General features: G+C 37.0%; 1 protein-coding gene across 5 annotated transcripts in view; it reads left to right on the forward strand.

Annotated features, from left to right (window-relative positions):
* The window catches only part of BTRC (beta-transducin repeat containing E3 ubiquitin protein ligase), a 176,558-nt gene that overhangs the window by 46,186 nt on the left and 112,596 nt on the right, over positions 1-17,776 (forward strand). For 3 of the 5 annotated variants that reach the window (XM_029932417.1, XM_029932414.1, XM_029932415.1), the window contains exon 2: positions 14,514-14,621. The exons of the other annotated variants lie outside the window; for them this stretch is intronic. In XM_029932417.1, the coding sequence (XP_029788277.1) occupies positions 14,514-14,621 (108 nt within the window). The remainder of the gene's footprint in view (positions 1-14,513; positions 14,622-17,776) is intronic. 5 annotated transcript variants of the gene reach the window in all.

Below are 17,776 nucleotides of genomic sequence, written 5' to 3' on the forward strand. Positions count from 1 at the left end.
TAGCCATTGTAAATAATGCTGCAGTAAACGAAGGGGTGCATATATCTTTTTAAATTAGTGCTTTTATTTCTGTGGGTAAACACCCAGAAGTGGAATTACTGGATCATATGGTAATTCTCTGTTTAACTTTTTGAGGAAACTTTGTACTGTTTCCACAGTCATTTGCACCAACAGTGCATGAGGGTTCCTTCTCCTCCACATCCTGGCCAATATATCATATCTAGTATCATTTTCGAAATATATTTTCCAAATATATTTTATGCCCCCTCAAACATCCCCAGTTTTCTTTATGGGACACCAATTATACATATTTTGGAACACTTTATTATTTCCCACAGGTCATTGAGGTGGTCCATTTTTTTCTAGTTTTTTTTCTCTTAGTGCTTTATTTTGCATATTGCTCTTTCTTCAAGTTCACTAATATTTTCTTCTACAGCTGTTAATCCTATCTCATGAAATTATCATTTCAGAACATTGTATTTTTTTTCCTGGGAGCTCTATTTCATTCATTTTTAAAACTATCCTACAGTTCCTTTCACTATGTTCATGTTATTATAGCTATTTCAGTATTTTGGTCTGCTAATTTCATCCTGTTATTTTTGGATCTGCTTCCATTGACTGATATTTCTCCTGATTATGGGTCAACGTTTTATTGCTGCTTGTTTCATCTAGTAATTTTAGATTTAGACATTGTGAATGTTATGTTATTCAATATTTGTATTTTATTGTATTTTTAAAAGAATGTTGAATTTATTTCAGCCAGTTAAGTTTCTTGTGGATCAGCATGATACAGTTGTGGCTTGATTTTAAATTTTATTATGGTAGGTTTAGTGTAACCTTTATACTAGTGTAGTTTATCCCCGTAAGTGAAGTGTGAGCTTTCTGGGTCTCCTGCTGAAAGTTCCAAGGGGCAAGGCAATCTGTATGGTCAAAACAGAAAAGTTTCCTAGCCTTGTGTGGGTTCTAGGAGTTATTGAGCTTACAGGTCACCCATAGTTCTTTGCTTGGCCTTGTAGAGTTTCATCTCATGTAAACAGGATATTGTGTTCAGGAACAGATGTAATATTCAGATATCTGAAGCTTATTTGTGCATGTAATTCATTCTCCAATATTTGCCTTATCAATTCTAGTCTCTTTGGCTTCCCCAAATTCTGTTCTGTATTTCCTCAATAAGTCATCCCATTTTGCTCTGCTTGGAATTCACCCTTTCTTGTGCCATAGACAGAAGAATGCCTTGAGGTATAAGACTAGGACAATTATGGGGGTCTTTACAATCTGGCACTGCCTGTTGTCCAAGTGTCTTCAAATATATGTTTCACATATTTTGTCCAATTTCCTTGTCCATGATGGGAGGCCATTTTAAAAAATTGTTTTTAATGCTTTTATTTATTTTTGAGAGAGAGAGAGAGAGAGCGAGCGAGCGAGCGATCAGGGGAGGGTCAGAGAGAGAGGGAGACTCAAAATCTGAAGACAGGCTCCAGGCTCTGAGCTAGCTGTCAGCACAGAGCCTGATGCAGGGCTCGAACCCACGATCCATGAGATCATTACCTGAGCTGAAGTCAGATGCTTAACCTACTGAGCCACCCAGGCACCCCAGGAGGCCATTTTTGATATTAGCTACTTTCTTAGGGTGGAAGCTGAAGTCTAATATACTTTTACTAAAAGTTCTTATTTTATTTAATGTACTGGAAGTCCTCACTTTATATGGTTCTGAGATGCACAAATTTCATTTCCTACAGTTCAGTTAAATAATACTGGTCCCCCAAAACATGGCTGAAATTCCAGTTATCAGTATATTAACTATAATTTTTGTAAAGTACAAGCATTCCATTCTGCAATTTACTATGGGTAAAACAGATACTCATCATGATCACACTTGTTCTAAAGTCTGTTGTGGATTAGTTATTGCACATCTGTTATTGAGTTTATGCATAGACAACATGAAATACAGTTGTATTGTCTCCTTTCCCAGTGTTAATTCCATGAGATACTTTACAAAAATGGATAATGAAAGAGTCAATTGGCCAACAAGATGAAACAAAGTAACAAAAAGTGATAATAATTTTAATTGAAATTTGAGTTGAAGGTAAATGGAATCATAGAAGAAATAGCTGACCACACAAGTGTTGGTATTGATGCCATTTGATAGACTCTAGATATGCAACCAGAGGAACTTAGTGAAGGTGAACTTATTAACCTAAATGAGGAAAATGGTGTAACAGAAAAGATGAAAATGTCCCAGAGGAAAAACTTCACATTAAACACAAAAAAATTTTACATTAAAGGAACTCTTAGAGATATTTCACAGTGTTGAACGTGCAAAGGATAAAGCTGATTCAAATCTGGAGTGACAATTGGGCAAGGCATTGGAAAGGATGTTTGCTTTATACATTTGTAGAGGTTCTTAACTCTGTGGCTTTATGATTTTTCATCAGTTTTTGGAAAATTTTAGTATCTCTTTAAGGATTGCTTTTGTCCTATTTTTTTTTCATGTACGTCTAAGTACACATACATTTACTTCTCTGTATGTGTCACTTACATCTCTTACCGTCTTTTCAGCATTTTTCTATCCTTATCACTTTCAATCCAGTGATTTTCTGCTGACCTATTATTTTGTTCACTAATTCTCTCACTTGTTCTGTTTCTAATCTGCTCTTAAAGCAATCTAAAGAATTCTTTAAAATTAAAAAAAATTTTATTAAAAATTTTCAAATGTTTGTTTATTTTTGAGAGTGAGAGACAGAGTGCGAAAGGGGGAGGAGCAGAGAAAGAGGGAGATACAGAATCCGAAGCAGGCTCTAGGCTCTGAGCTGTCAGCACAGAGCCTGATGTGGGGCTTCAACTCCCAAAAACCACGAGACCATGACCTGGGCCAAAGTCAGACATTCATCCAACTGAGCCACCTAGGCGGCCAAGAATTCTTAATTCAGCTCTGGTATTTGTAAAATTAATTTCCATGTTATATGTGTTCTATTATAGATTTCAGTTTACTGATGGAACTCTTCATTTTTTTCATCTTGAATATCTTAAATGTGGTTATTTTATTTTATTATTTTTTATTTTTTTTACATGTTTATTTTTGTGTGTGTGAGAGAGAAAGAATGTGAGTAGGGGAGGGGCAGAGAGAGAGGGAGAACACAAAATCTGAAGCAGGCTCCAGGCTCTGAGCTGTCAGCACAGAGCCCATCGTGGGGCTCAAACTCATGGACCATGAGATCATGACATGAGCTGAAGTCAGATACTTAACTGACTGACCCATGCAGGTGCCCCTTAAGTGTGGTTATTTTAAAGTTTATTTTTATTTGTTTTGAGAGAGAGAGGATTCCATGCAGGCTCTGTACTGTCAGCGCAGAGCCCAGTGTAGGGCTTGAACCCACAAATTGTGAGATCATGACCTGAGCCAAAATCAAGAGTCAGATGCTTAACCGACTGAGCCGCCCAGGTACCTCAAACATGGTTATTTTAAAGCCTATGTTTAGGAGTTCTAAAACTTCCCACTTTGGGAGGCTTTTAAAAAATGTGTTAAAATGTACATAATCATTTTACTTGTTTTTAAGTGTATAGTTCAGTAGTTTTACATTCACATTGTTGTACAGCCAATCTCCGAACTTTTTCATCTTGCAAAACTCTAGGCCAGTTAAACAATTCCCCTTCCAGCCGCTGGCAACCACTATCCTGTCTTAGTTTGATTACTCCTGGTACCTCATATGAGTTGGAACATACAGTATTTTCCTTTTTCTACACCATGACTACTTTCGTTTAGCATAATGTTTTTAAGAGTCATTCATATCGTAGCACATATCAGAATTTCTTTCCTTTTTAAGGCTGAATAGCATTCCATTGTATGTATATGCCAGATTGCATTTATTCATCTATTGGTAGATACTGGGTTATTTTCATCTTTTGGCTATTTGGGTCTACTTTTATTTTTTTTTTCCTGGGTATTTTTGGGGGACTGCATTTAATCCATTTTCGTTGAATTCTTGGAAATTTTTATTGAATGCTAAACATGAAATGGTGGAGATTTAAGATAATAGCTTCCTTCATAGGGTTTAATATTCTTTTCATGGATGTATCCCTCTGGTTTGATTGATTTCTGGTATCTTTCCATGGTGTCAGCTCAATGTCTTAACTTTTTTCACCAGGGCACCTTGTCCTTGATGGGTTCTATATTCCAGTTTTTGGTGCCGTAGCACCATGAAATTGTTGAAGTAAATTTTAAATGTGGGTTTTCAAATCTGATTCTTTGCATGCAAAATGTAGGACCAAATGTCAGCAAATGTCCAATGAGAAAATGCATAGAATGTCAGATTCACCAAGTACATTTCCCTTCTGCCTAAAATTTTGGCCCCTAAAGTCTCGGCTGCATTAGTTGTTCTCTGATGCCTTCAAATAGCTTTCTGTATTTTATTCAGCTTTTATAGCTGTCTACATAAAATTTAATCTCAGAACAATTAATACACCGTAGCTGAAGCAAAGTCTCAATATTCTTTTCATTAATTAAATTTTCATTATTTTTAAAACATTCTCAAGCTTACAGACAAGTAAAATACAAATAATATTTTTCTATAAATCATTTGAGAGTAAGATACAGACATGATTTCTCATCCCTCCTGAATTCTTTAATATGTATTTCCTACAAACAAGAGCATTCTTTTACATAACCTATTAATAACTATAAAAATGAGGAGATTAATATTGATACATGACTGCCAAGTAATTTACAAACTCTATTCAAGTTTTTCTAGCAACCCCAGTAAATGTCCTTTATAGCAAAAGGATGTAGGTCAGAATCATATGTTGCATTATGTTGTCATATCTTTTGTTTCTTCCAATCTGGGATCGGTTTTTCAATCTTTCTTTCCTTGACTTTCATGACCTTGACTTTTTTTAGGATTATAGGCCAATTATTTTGTAGATTGTGTTTTAGTTTGGGATTTCCTGACATTTTCTTATGATTAGGTACAGGCTGTGTATCTTAGGCAGGATATCACAGAGGTGATGCTGTGTTGTTCTTATTGTATCCTCTCAGATAACACATGATTTTAATTTGTTTAATTATTGGTGATATTAATGCTGATCACTTGATTAACATGTCAGCCAGGTTTTCCCATTGTATAGTTACTGTTTTATGTGGGGAGATATTTTGAGACTATTCAAGTATCATGCTTCTCATGAAACTTTCAGTGTATTCTCTATATTATTAATAGAGTCATGTATTTCTGTTTTACTCAATGGCTTATTATATTAGTTGTCTTTTGCTGTGTACCAAATGACCCCAAATTTAGTGGCTAATAATAGCATGCAACACACATTTATTATCTTGCAGTTCTTTTGGGTCAGGGGTCTGGGCATGGCTGACCCAGGTCCTTTGCTTCAGAATCTCTCATAAGGCTGTAATCAAGGTGTTGGCCAGGGCTGAGGTCTCATTTGAAAGTGTGATTGAGGAGAGATCCCCTTCCAAGCTGACATGGGGTTTTTGTTGTTGTTGTTGTTGTTGTTGTTTGCAGAATTCCTTTCTTTAAGGCCTATTGGACTGAGAGCCTCAATTCCTAGCTGGCTGTTGGTTGGAGGCCACCCTAAGTTTTTTGCCATGTGAACTACTTGCTTCATTAATCCATCCAAATCAAGAAGGCAGTAGTGTCTGTTAGCAAGATGGAAGTTACTGTTTTATGTAACTTGGAAGGTGTTAGGCTGTCCCATGCTCAAGGGCATCGATAGGATTACACAAGTTGTGAATGCCAATAAGTGGGGATCATTGAGGCGTATGCTACATGTTGCCTACCACAGTTATAATCTATTATCATTATTTTGATGCCTAATTTGTCCCAAATTTAGCCTGTGAGAACCCTTCATACTGGTTCCTATATCATTTTGCTATGTCTCCATCATCCTTTAAGTACCACAAAAAATGTTCTATGCTCATCTTCTTGTTTTTATGCTGATCTTAAACCTTTTCCTGCCCAAGTCCTGGAATCAGCCATTGTTCTAAGCAGCTTGGAGAGTGATATTTAAGATCAGTAAATGTATTCATTGCTGTTAGGGGGCTACTCTTACTGGATAGAACTGGGGGTCTGTTTTTGTGTACAGGTATCTCTGACTTTATACCATTTTGCTTTTATCAAAGACATACATTAGTACCTGTTTTTGCTAACCAAAAGAAACCTGAAGGACATTTTCACTTTTATGAAAAAAGGAGAAAACTAAAAAGAGCGTGAGTACCTGTTTTGCTACCAGCTGTGGTAGAGGCAGCGTACTACTCCCTAAGCAGCGGCAGTGGCACAGCCTTGCTCATTCTCAGAATTACACTCAGCATCTCAGCATCAAGCCTTCATAGTTTTGTGAACATCTGCTTTATCTCCTTTTATTTTGTGTATCAGAAAAATCCTAGGAGAGGTTGTTTTTTGGGTTTGGGAACCCTAAAAAATTTTTTTCCATATAAATTCATGGTAATTCCTTCCTTGCTTTATGCCATTTTGGCTTACAAAAGGTTTCATAAGAAGACTCTACTTTTGGATAGCAACGGAAACCTGTATGTGTAACGTGTATTGTGTGTGCACATACATACATATCATTTACCTAGAAATTTCTCTATGTACTGTAAACTCACAATAATATCTCTAATTGTAGTTCACATACATTCATAACATTTATTTTTTTCTTTTCTGGTTTTTTTGTAACTTTTTTGATTATGAGAAATCTTGCTCTTATTATCCTCAGTATTTGATCTACCCCCTCACTTGATCAATCCTCCTGTATAACTCATCTCCCATTGCTAGTAGAAGACTCTTCATGCCCCACCCCATACTCTGTGTGGATGCTTTCCTTACCCTTTAGGTTTTTGACAGTTTCCATTGGGCTCCTCTCCCACTGGGTCTGAAACACTGTTTTGGGCCACTGCCCCTCCACCCTGCTTATTCCACTGGGTCTGAAACTCAGTGCTATACCAATATCCCTCCACTCTCAATGAATGTCTTCTGTTCACTTTGGGAACCCTTGCTGCCTGCCTTTCTGCACTGCCCTATCACATCACTCATCCTCCTGCTCCCTGCCATTCTGGTCCCCATGTGGAAGCCTTTCTCAGTCCACTAGGGTGTAGTACCCCATGCCAGGCCGCTGTCTTGTGCAGATTTTTTCCCTCACCCAGCTTGGGCTCTGAAACTCTATGCCAGGCCTCTTTCTCCTCAGAGACACCTTTCTCATACTACTTGGACTCCAAAAGCCTGTATCGGGTCGCTACAGCCACTTCTACCACTCAGCTTGATGCCTACTTAGCCTGTTCTTACTTAATGGCTTTTGAACTGAATTTTTCGAGTAAGAAAGGAGACAAGGAAAGAGGAATAAAATTTTATTTAAAAAAAAATCTCACTAGTATTTTTACAGCAAATGCTTTTAACCTAGTGCATTACAGTTATGTAGAACTCAGTGATTCCCACATCTATGTAATCCTTACATATTTATATCCAAGCTTTCATGCCAAAATTTTGTATACTAGAGGTATATTATCATGTCAAATTAATGATTTCTGAGCTTATCTAGCTCACTTTCCTCCTGCATTGTCTATCAGTGCTACCACCATCCTTCTAGTCATTCAAGTTTGAAATCTTGTAGTTATTTCTGACTATACTCTTTCTTTCCTTATAGTCTGTCATTAAGTCCTGTTGATTCTTCTTTAGATATACATTTATCTTCACCATGGCTATTACTTTGATGATTACAACAGCTTCCTGGGTGGGATTCCTTTTTAAGTGCCATTTTTATTTGGCACTGTCCTAGGTACTAGAATATCTAGTTGTTTCTTTTTTTAGTTTTTTAAAATGTTTATTTACTTTTTGAGAGAGAGAGAGACAGAGTGAGCAGGGGAGGGGTAGAGAGAGAGGAAGACATAGAATCCAAAGCAGGCTCCAGGCTCCAAGCTGTCAGCACCGAGCCTGACGTAGGGGCTTGAACTCATAAACTGTGAGATCATGACCTAACCCAAAGTCAGATACTCAACTGACTGAGCCATCTAGGTGTCCCTAGAATATCTAGTTTTGAATCCCATTTTCACTGCTTGCTAAGTACCCCTCAACTTTTGTTAATTTATTTAACCCCTCTGGATCTTATTTACCTTGCTGGATTGTTTTACAGGTAAGGTAATGAATTATAGAAGAGCTTTATCCAACACCAGTCTAGTAAGACCTTCCAATCTAGTAAGATTGGTGTTAGTAAAGTAACCATTGTTATCTTATCAGTGTTTTTACTATTCCATAAGTAAAAATTGCTTCCTTCTCTGTGATATCTAGCTCTCTATGATCTCTCACCCTTAAGTGCACATTTATTGAGTATCAACTATGACCAGATACTGGAGATTAAAAAAAAAAAAGTCATGACTCCTCTCTCTGAGGAACAGGCTGGTAGAGGAGACAAATATATAATTAATTTACACATAATAAGTGCTACAATAAAATTAGAGGCTGTGTCTGAAGTTTTCTAAATTTTAATTAAACTTATATAGCAGCTATTGTCTAACACAATTTAGTACATTCTTCTATTTTTCCTTGCAGTTACTGTTTGTGTTGGTTAATTTATTTCTGTAAGAGTGTAAACTACTTGAGAACGGGTCTTTGTTGTGAATCTTTGGGTTTGTGGAGACAAACACATTACGGTCTTCTTTCTGTCATTGCCTTGTAGTCACTGTAACTCTTCTGAACTCAAGTTTACTCTCCAGTTAAAGTAAAAATATTAATAACTCTTTGACATGGATTGTAATCTTAAATGTAATAATGTATTTAAAGGATCTAGCATAATTTATGCCTGATAAATTTTGATTCTTCTCTCTTTGTACTCTATATGTATCTATTTTGGTAAAGAACAATAAGTATTTGATTGATGGATGAATTTATTGATTCTATGGTCTGCAGTTCGCAGTGGCTTCCCAGAACATTTTGAAATGTGAGTGATGTTCATGGAATTCTGTTCTTAGTAATGATGCCAATTTACATGTTTTTTCTTTTGTACTCTTATTTTATTTAATTTTAATTTTATCACAACCTTGTGCAATAAGGCTAGGCTATGACTATTCTATGTGACAGTTTCATTTTTGAAGTGAGTGAATTAAAGTGGGATTTGTAAGAGGCAGTCATTGAATTTGTATAGGTAGAGTCTGAGTGTATCACATGGCCTATGGAATACTGTAGTTCTCTTGGCCTGACTTTTTAGTTGATATAGTAGTGAGAAGGGAATTCTTCTATTCCATGGCTTAAGGATACACAAACTCTCAATGCAGCAATCTTTTTATTGTTGATTATTATAGCTTCTATTACTCCTAGAAGTTGACCAACAGGGACCTGAGTTTAGGAGATTTTGTCTTTCAGCTTTCATATAGTAAATGCTGAGGCCAGCCCTTTGCCTGCAGGGCTCTCTATCAGTGGAGAGGAACTGTGACTTTTCTCTAGGCAGCCAAGTAGGGGGAGGAGTCGAGGTTTTCAGTTTCTTTATGAAAATGAATTTGTGCTGTTGAACCTGAAGGGCACTAGATAGTATATTCTTCTTGAAGCACTGGAGGCCCTTTGTTGCAACATTTCAATCTCTTTCTGATTCTTCCAAGTAGTAGAAATCATGTCCAGGGATTTTTTTTAAATGCTGTGTCTGCTTTTCAAAGCCCGGTAAACTTAACTCAGTTGGATAACAGAATTCAGTTGTAATAACTTATTATGGTCTCCAACTTTCTTTGAGTTTGCAGAGTAGAGTTAGTTGGAGTGAGGTTAAATGGGGAATGAGCTGAAGAGACAAACATGGGCTGTGTAGGGCTGGATTTGTATAGGATGAAGGCACATGTATGATTCAAATTGTTGGAGCTTTTGAGATTGCACAGGAATAACATTTAAGGAATAGGTCATTAACAAGCTCTTTAACAGTTAATAGAAGTTAAATATCTAAACATGAGGGTATAGTTGCTAGATTGCAGTTTAATTTAGAACCTGCTTTTTTTTCTTGTTTTAAGTTTATTTTGGGAGACAGAGAGAGTGCAAGCAGGGGAGGGGCAGAGAGAAAGGGAGAGAGAATCTGAAGCAGGCCCTGAGCAGCCAGTCCACAGAGCCTGATGTGGGGCTCTAACTTATGAAACCCTGAGATTGTAATCTGAGCCAAAATCAAGAGTTGGATGCCTAATCTACTGAGCCACCCAGAAGTCTCTAGAACCTGCCTTTTTAATTTAAAAATATTTTAATGAATATAATTTGTTGTCAGGTTGGCTTACATACAACACCTAGTGCTCATCCCCACAAATGCTCTCCTCAGTGCCCATCACCCAGTTTCCCTCTCCCCCATACCCCATCCACCATTTTTAAGTGTAGTGAGAAAACCTTAGGAATGTAAATATTTTGGAGCCTAAACTTTAGGTAGAAAACTATTTGTGCTTCTCAGAGTTTTAAAGGTAAGTTTTAAAGGGGATTATATATTAAACATTAAAGGACAGAAAAAGCCTTAGATCTTTGTCAGGAGTTAACCAATCAGGATGGCCCTGAATTATATAGAATACATAAGAATAGTAACCAAAGTGACACTGCTTTCCACCTGTTACTTATTACCCAAATTTCTTTTGATTTCCCCCTTCATTTAGAAAAATGAAGATAGAAGGGAAGAGGTAGAAGTTATAGTCTATTCCATTAACTTTGTGATTATATATTTTTTCTCAATGTTTTTAAGTGGCGTTTACCAGTATGGGTAAGATTAATTGTTACAATACAAGCCAATTTTCAAATTGGTTTTTAAATTGAGCTATAATATATAAAACCTTATGATAATGTTCTGATCTGACTCTATGCAAGTGCAATTTTCATACCCACACCAATTGTCTTGTAATAATCGAAAATGCATCCTCTGTGTGGTGTTTGCAAGTTAATGCTATTTTAGAAATCATCCCAGTATATCTAGTGGATTTTCTGGGTGTCTGTGTTTCATTATTGATTATAATTTTATTTTGAAATTTTAGTTTAAAGGGATGGGGTAAGTCCTTTCAAATTCTTAGTTGGGAATTTTGATGGAAGATAGAGATGAATGAATAAGGATGAGCATTAGAATGAGTAACAGTAGGGAAAGTCATAGTAATTAATCAAGGACATATTGCAAAAATGACACAGGATCTAATATAAAATGAAGGAGACAAAGCAGTACAAAGAAGAGTGCCTTAAAAACATACCAGGGAGTGATCACAAATACAAACAATTATGCATATTTAGTAAAAAGGAAGAGATCATGCAGGTGGCTTCAGTAAGGCTTAAAGCGTCCCAGCCACCTCCTCCTTATGAGGGGCAGAGAAGTAAAGCTGTCTTCTGGTGCCTTTTTCTCTCCCATTCCCTGTTCCTCTACTGTATTTTCATTCTCTCTTTTATTTATTTCACTTATTCTACCACTTTTCTGAAATTCAGTCCCTTCTCCAGAATGAGACTTTCATTTCTACCTGGCATACACAGAACTTTAACCAACTGCTTATATAATGTGCAGTGTCTCTCATTAACCATGAGGAAACTCACTAACAACACGTTTTTTGTTTGTTTGTTTTTACATTGAAGATTTTAAACATAGAAGAATTTAAGTTCAAGAGAATGTCACTAGAATGGATTTTTGTCTCGTTCATTTTTTATCCCTGGTCTCTAGGACAGTACAAGGAAAATGCTCAATAAATATTTGTTGAATAAATGCCTAAAAACATTAGACTTAGAAGTTTTTTTTAAAAAAGATTTATTTATTTAAGTAATCTCTATGCCCAACATGGGGCTCGGAACTCACAACCTCAAGATCAAGAGTTGCACACTTTTCCAACTAAGCCAGCCAGGTGCCCCAGACTTAGAAATTTTTTTCTTAACTTTTATTTTATGTTTATTTATTTGAGAGAGAGAGAGGTCGAGAACATGAGGAGGGGAGGGAGAGAGAGAGAGAGAGAGGAAAAGAAAATCCCAAGCAGGCTCCACACTCAGCATAGAGCCAGATGTGGGGCTGAATCCCATGACCTTGACATCATGACCTGAGCTGAAATCAGGAGTTGGACGCTTAACCAACTGAGCCACCCAGGCACCCCCAACTTAGAGACAGAACAAGCAGGGGAGGGGCAGAGAGAGAATGAGAGAGAATATGAAGCTGACACTGCCCTATGCAGGACTCAAATTCACCAACTGTGAGATCATGACCTGAGTCGAAATCAAGAATTGGACACGCCACCAGTGACTGAACCATCCAGGAACCCTAGGCTTAGAAATTTTTAACATCATTTACTTAAAAAAAAATTTTTAATGAAGAACTTGATAATCTCCAGTGTAGAGCAGTAATATGAAAACAGTGATTCTCAGGGAGAAAGAAACTTTTTTTGACCTGTTCTCCCTTATTCTCTTCTCCCTTTTGCTTTCTGAACAATATGAGAATCTCTGCTACTGAGACCTACTGGATGAGACTGAAATTAGTATAAATAGTTCTAAGGAAAGCTAAAGTCAATGAGAGATGTACATTGGCAGGATTTAAAAGGGAGAAGGAAATTACAGGTTCAAAGGATGGGACTACAATGCATATTTGAACAAAATATCAAACAGTTATTAGCTCGAGTGCCAGGGCCAATTGGAAGGACAGAGAATGTGTTAATGTAGGCAGTAGGGAGAGATCATTTTGATAGAGTGTTTGGATTTCATATAGTAGATAGAGGGAACCATTATGAATTATTGGCGAGAGTGACATGATAGTAGGGTGAACACAATTACTCTGTACTTAGCTGCTCTTTGTAAAATGGATTATAGCTCGAGGTGAAGAAACACTGGAAACAGTGAACAGAGTCAGGAGATTGTTGTAGTAGTTTAAAGCAGCGTAGCTGCTGTGGTTGGTGTGTTATCCAGTGATGCCTTTAGCAAATATGCTTCTTTGAAGTCTCATGTCTCCACATAATGACCTAGGGATGGATGGAGGCAGGGCACTTAAAAAGCAATAGGCCAGTTTTCCAGTACCTACTTCTCTGCTTTTTAAATTCATGATCATGAATAAATACTTTAATTTTTCCTGGGCATCAGTCAGTCACCTTAATTGTAAAACGAGGAAATAATGACCTGAAAGCAGAATCTAGACCAGATTATTTTTTGGAGTCCTTTGAAGGACACACTTCTCATGTCAATTATAAAGTATGAACAATGAATACCATATTTTGTTTCCTAACATTAATTTCTACAACTAGGGTATTTTAAGAATAAAAACATCCTGGGCACCTGGGTGGCTCAAGTTGATTGGGCATTCGACTTTGGCTCAGGTCATGATCTTGCTGTTTATGAGTTCCAGTTCCACATCAAACTCTGTGCTGACAGCTCAGAGCCTGGAGCCTGCTTCAGATTCTGTGTCTCCTTCTCTCTCTATCCTTTCCCACTCATGCTCATTCTCTCTCTCTCAAAATAAATAAACATTAAAAAAAATAAAAAAGTCCCATGATATTAATCATATTTCAAAAGTTATAATTTCAAGTTTAATATGTTTATTGACTGCTATATTTTAAAATACGTATTCCTACTTTTACATGTGCTATGATCAGGGGTTTAGTTTTTGTAGTACTATTAGATTGTAATAGCACCCAAGTTGATGGACCAAACGTCAGGCGGGGATACATTTAGAAAAACTTGAAGCATGTAAAAATTCCTTCAAAAGATATATTATTTTATAAGATTATAGGAGCAGTAATACTAATAGTGTTTAATTAGTGTTACTAAAATCATTTCTGCCCCATTTTGCTACTGATTACACTGTGTATATTTATACTCACGCATACCTTTCTGTTTAAGGAGGTTTTAATACAAGTAACTTTTTTGGGTTCTTTCTCTTTTTCTTTCTCTTCTTCTGTCCTTGTCTCTCTTTCTTTCTTTGTTGTTTTCCCTTCTGTTTGAGTCCTCTCCTCCCCCTCCCCCCCAATCCATCTGGAACGATGAAGAGGCAGCTGCTATGGTAACTTTGGATTTCGGTTAAACAAGATACATAAAACATATGTAAACTGTGTAGAGTCAGTTGCTGTCAAAGCTGTGGGGGGTTGATAGTTTCTCTTTTCCTCCTCCCCACTTTGTTAAAAACCCCCAACTTTTCTCTTATAGTTTGTTTTCTAATTTACCATTCCTAATAATGAAATGGCTACCATGAAGTGTTTCTGTTTAGTCTGTGCAGTATTTCACCCTGTGGTGAATTTATAGGAGATGAGTTGAGGTGTACAGAAGAAAAGAATTAATTATTGGATTAAGAAGTAGATTTCCTTTAGACTCATACATAAAAGAACAGACAAAAAAATTTTTTTTAACCTGTAACCTCCTTTCTTTCCCCTTGCCTTTTGGCCACTAGTGCCCCTTTTGAGGTTCTCTCTGGGGTTAGAACTTGTAAGTAGTATGTTTCTTGAATATATTTCTATCATAAAGGCCAGTTGCAACCGGAGTATTGCATTCAGCCAAGCTTTGAAATTCCTGTAATCTGTGCCATCCTGTCTCATACTGTCCCATCTCATAGTTGTCCTCTCTCTGCAGTGCTCTATGCCCAGGTCTCTGTGGCTGGGCTGCTCCAGCCTGGCGGACAGCATGCCTTCGCTGCGATGCCTGTATAACCCAGGGACTGGCGCACTCACAGCTTTCCAGGTACTTTCTCTGTCTCTGTGGGTTGTTTGCGGGCGTTAGTGCGTGTGTCAGATTCATTAGCGTGTCCTCGTCCCTTCCTATGCTTTACTTATGCTCACTTTCTCTCCTTCATATTGACTGTGTTTCACATCACTCAGGACTCTTTTAATTATTCATTTTTAATGCAGACACAGACTGATCCACTCTTAAGACATTTGTATTATCATGATTGGTTTGCCAGAACTGACATCGCACAATTTAACTGTTAGTTTTCATATCTAGTGGAAGTATGATAGTGAATTTTAAAGTAATTTCAGCAAATAGCATTTATTATGTACTGTTTGCTCTGGACTTACCTGAAGCCAATTAACAAGTCTAGTAAATTAATCAATTAATTACAGCCAGTTGCCTGAACACTTTGTGTTTTTTTACGATTACTAAAAACTAAAAGTGCTGTATTAGAGTGTCTCCTGGTTGCTAGATAGCTGTATAGATTTGGGAGTAAGATCTGTGTTTATTTATCTCCTGATTAACAAGTCTAGTTTCAGGGTGGAAAGGCCTTTGAAGACCTTTGAGTTACGATATTTAGCTTGAACAGTCCAGCTTGTCTTGCATGAACTGACGGTTTCTAGTTCCCTTCAGCCTTTCTTGGAGACTATCAGGGCAGTTCTAGGATGTGAGAAAAAGCTATACAGAGAATGGAAAATTTGTAGAGAAAAATGTAAGAAAGAGCTTGATGCCCATAGCTTACAAATTTGGTACTATATATGGTGATTTTCTTGGCAGAAATGTTATCTGTCCACCTCAGATATTTGCAGTTTGTGTTTAGCATTTGATAGCTTTACACAGCAAGTTAGCTTTTTATTTGTTTTTAACCTGTGTAGCTCATATTCTATTTAGGAGAATTTCAAAGGCAAGCTGTAAGTAAGCATCATCTGTAAGTACCCTTAGAACTATCATCTTAGAAGAGAGGAAGTATTCCACATTCTGAACTGTGTGGACAATTGCAGGTCTTCAGTTATACTATTTTAGTGGTGATAATGCTAGATATTTGTATTTGTTCTTTGAAAAATATAATATTAAATTTCCTTTGCTAATCCTAGGAGATACAATATAGGAAAGTGCATAGGCCTTAAAATTAGTTAGATCAGGGCTTACATGCTGTCTTTGTCACTAGTATGATCTTGAGCAAGCCATTTCACTCTAATCCTTGTGTTCCTCATCTGTAAATAGAGACAGCAGTAAAGGCATGCAGTAAATAGTTGCTCTTTTTATCATCTTCATCTTTATTATTAACATTGTTGCTATTATTGTTAGAGAATATTACTCTCCTATCAATTTATTTCAAATATTATAATTTTTTTTTTTACTGCATGTCATATTGATAAAGTTTCTGCTCTCCAGGAACTCCTGGTCTAACCTGTGGGTTTTTAATCTTTTTTGGGTTGTAATAAGTTTAACCAAACTCCAAGAGAATAGTCACTGCAAGACTGCCCTCATTTCAGACACCAGTTGCCAGTTTAGGAGTCCCCATGACCACATTCATGCTTGAGAATTCACTAAAAAGGACTTACAGAACTCACTGAAAGCTATTATAATTTATCACAGGGTAAGGATACAGGTTAAAATTAACAAAAGGAAAGAGACACATAGGGCAGGTTTTAGAGGGGACCAAATATAGAACTTCCTGTCATCATCTCCATGGATTCATGAATGGCGTTACTGGCCTCCTGGCCATGGTATATGACAATACACACGGGGTACTGCCAGCTGGGGAAATTTACCCAAGTCTTTGGTGTCTGGAGTTTTGTTGGGGCTCAATTACAAACTGCCTACATGGCTGACTGTTAGTCTCTAGCCCCTCCTGTAGGTCACACTAATGCTTTTTGCCTCAATTTCCTCTCAGGATAGGAATTGATAAAGTATAGTTCAAAGCCCCCACTATAAATCACATTTTTCCATTGGCCAGAAGCCTCAGGAAGAAAAACACTCCGGTTAGGTAAGAAGTTCCAGAAGCCTAGATACCACCTCTCAATAGCCAAAGGCAAAGGCCACACCTCTCTTTGGAACAGTTACTTCTTCACTGTGCAGTATCATGGACTAGTGAGAACTATTGACCTGGGAAAAAACTGCATATGACACATAGACAAAATTTTATTTAAGAGTTATATGTATGATTATTATCTTTATATTAAATCACATAATCCTCAAAGTATAAACTCCCAAACTGAAAAATCATATCACAGAAATGTAGAGGAGCTGTAAGAATATATAAAAGAGGCACTTGGTCTAACCTGAGGTGAGGGGAGGGAAGATCAGATAATGTTTGAGTTAAGGTCTAAAGGATGAGTAGGAATTAATTAGGCAAAAGAAGGGAGGGGAGCACATTTCAGGCTTAAGGAAGAGGCAATGCAAAGGCCCTGGGGACTGATGGAGGTTGGTGCATTTAAGGCCTCTACTGAAAAAGACTGTTATTTCAGAGAATGAGGAGAATGGAGCTAGGAAAGACTGGGAAGCTTGATTATGCAGGATTTGTGGGCTAGGTTAGTCTTGATGCGAAGAAGAGCAGTATGCTATTGAAAGGACTTAAACACAACTTTTGACCTGATCAGACTTCCCTTTAGATGTGTTACTGTAGCTACCACAAGGATGATTTCAGTAACTGAAGAGACAGATTGTGGCAGTTTGGTTTTGGTCTGGGACTCCTTTGCATTGTAAAAAATTATCATGGGCAGCAAAGTGGTTTTGTTTATGTGGGTTGTGTATACTAATAGTTACTGTTTGAAATTAGAACTGAGAAAAAATTTAAGTATTAACTTATTAATTAAAGTATCTGTAATAAACCCATTACATACTAGTGCAAATAATGTCTAAATTAACAAAAGACAGCTGGATTTTCATTTCTGTTTCTGCATTCAATCTGTTGTGATGTGGTGTTTTGGTTAAAATATATGAAGAGTACCCAGCCTCACATAGATAATTTAGTTTAAAAAGAGAGGGGTGCTTTTATACCCTTTCCAGTTAGTTGTAATTTCTTTTTAATTTTTATTTATTTATTTATTTATTTGAGAGAGAGAGAGAGAGAGAGCGCGCGCGAGCAAACAAGTGAGCAGGGAAGGGACAGAGAGAGGGAGACCCAGCATCCAAAGCAGGCTCCAGCTCTGAGCTGTCAGCAC

The sequence above is a fragment of the Suricata suricatta genome, chromosome 2 (assembly GCF_006229205.1).
Source record: "Suricata suricatta isolate VVHF042 chromosome 2, meerkat_22Aug2017_6uvM2_HiC, whole genome shotgun sequence".
In the NCBI taxonomy this organism is placed as follows: Eukaryota; Metazoa; Chordata; class Mammalia; order Carnivora; family Herpestidae; genus Suricata; species Suricata suricatta.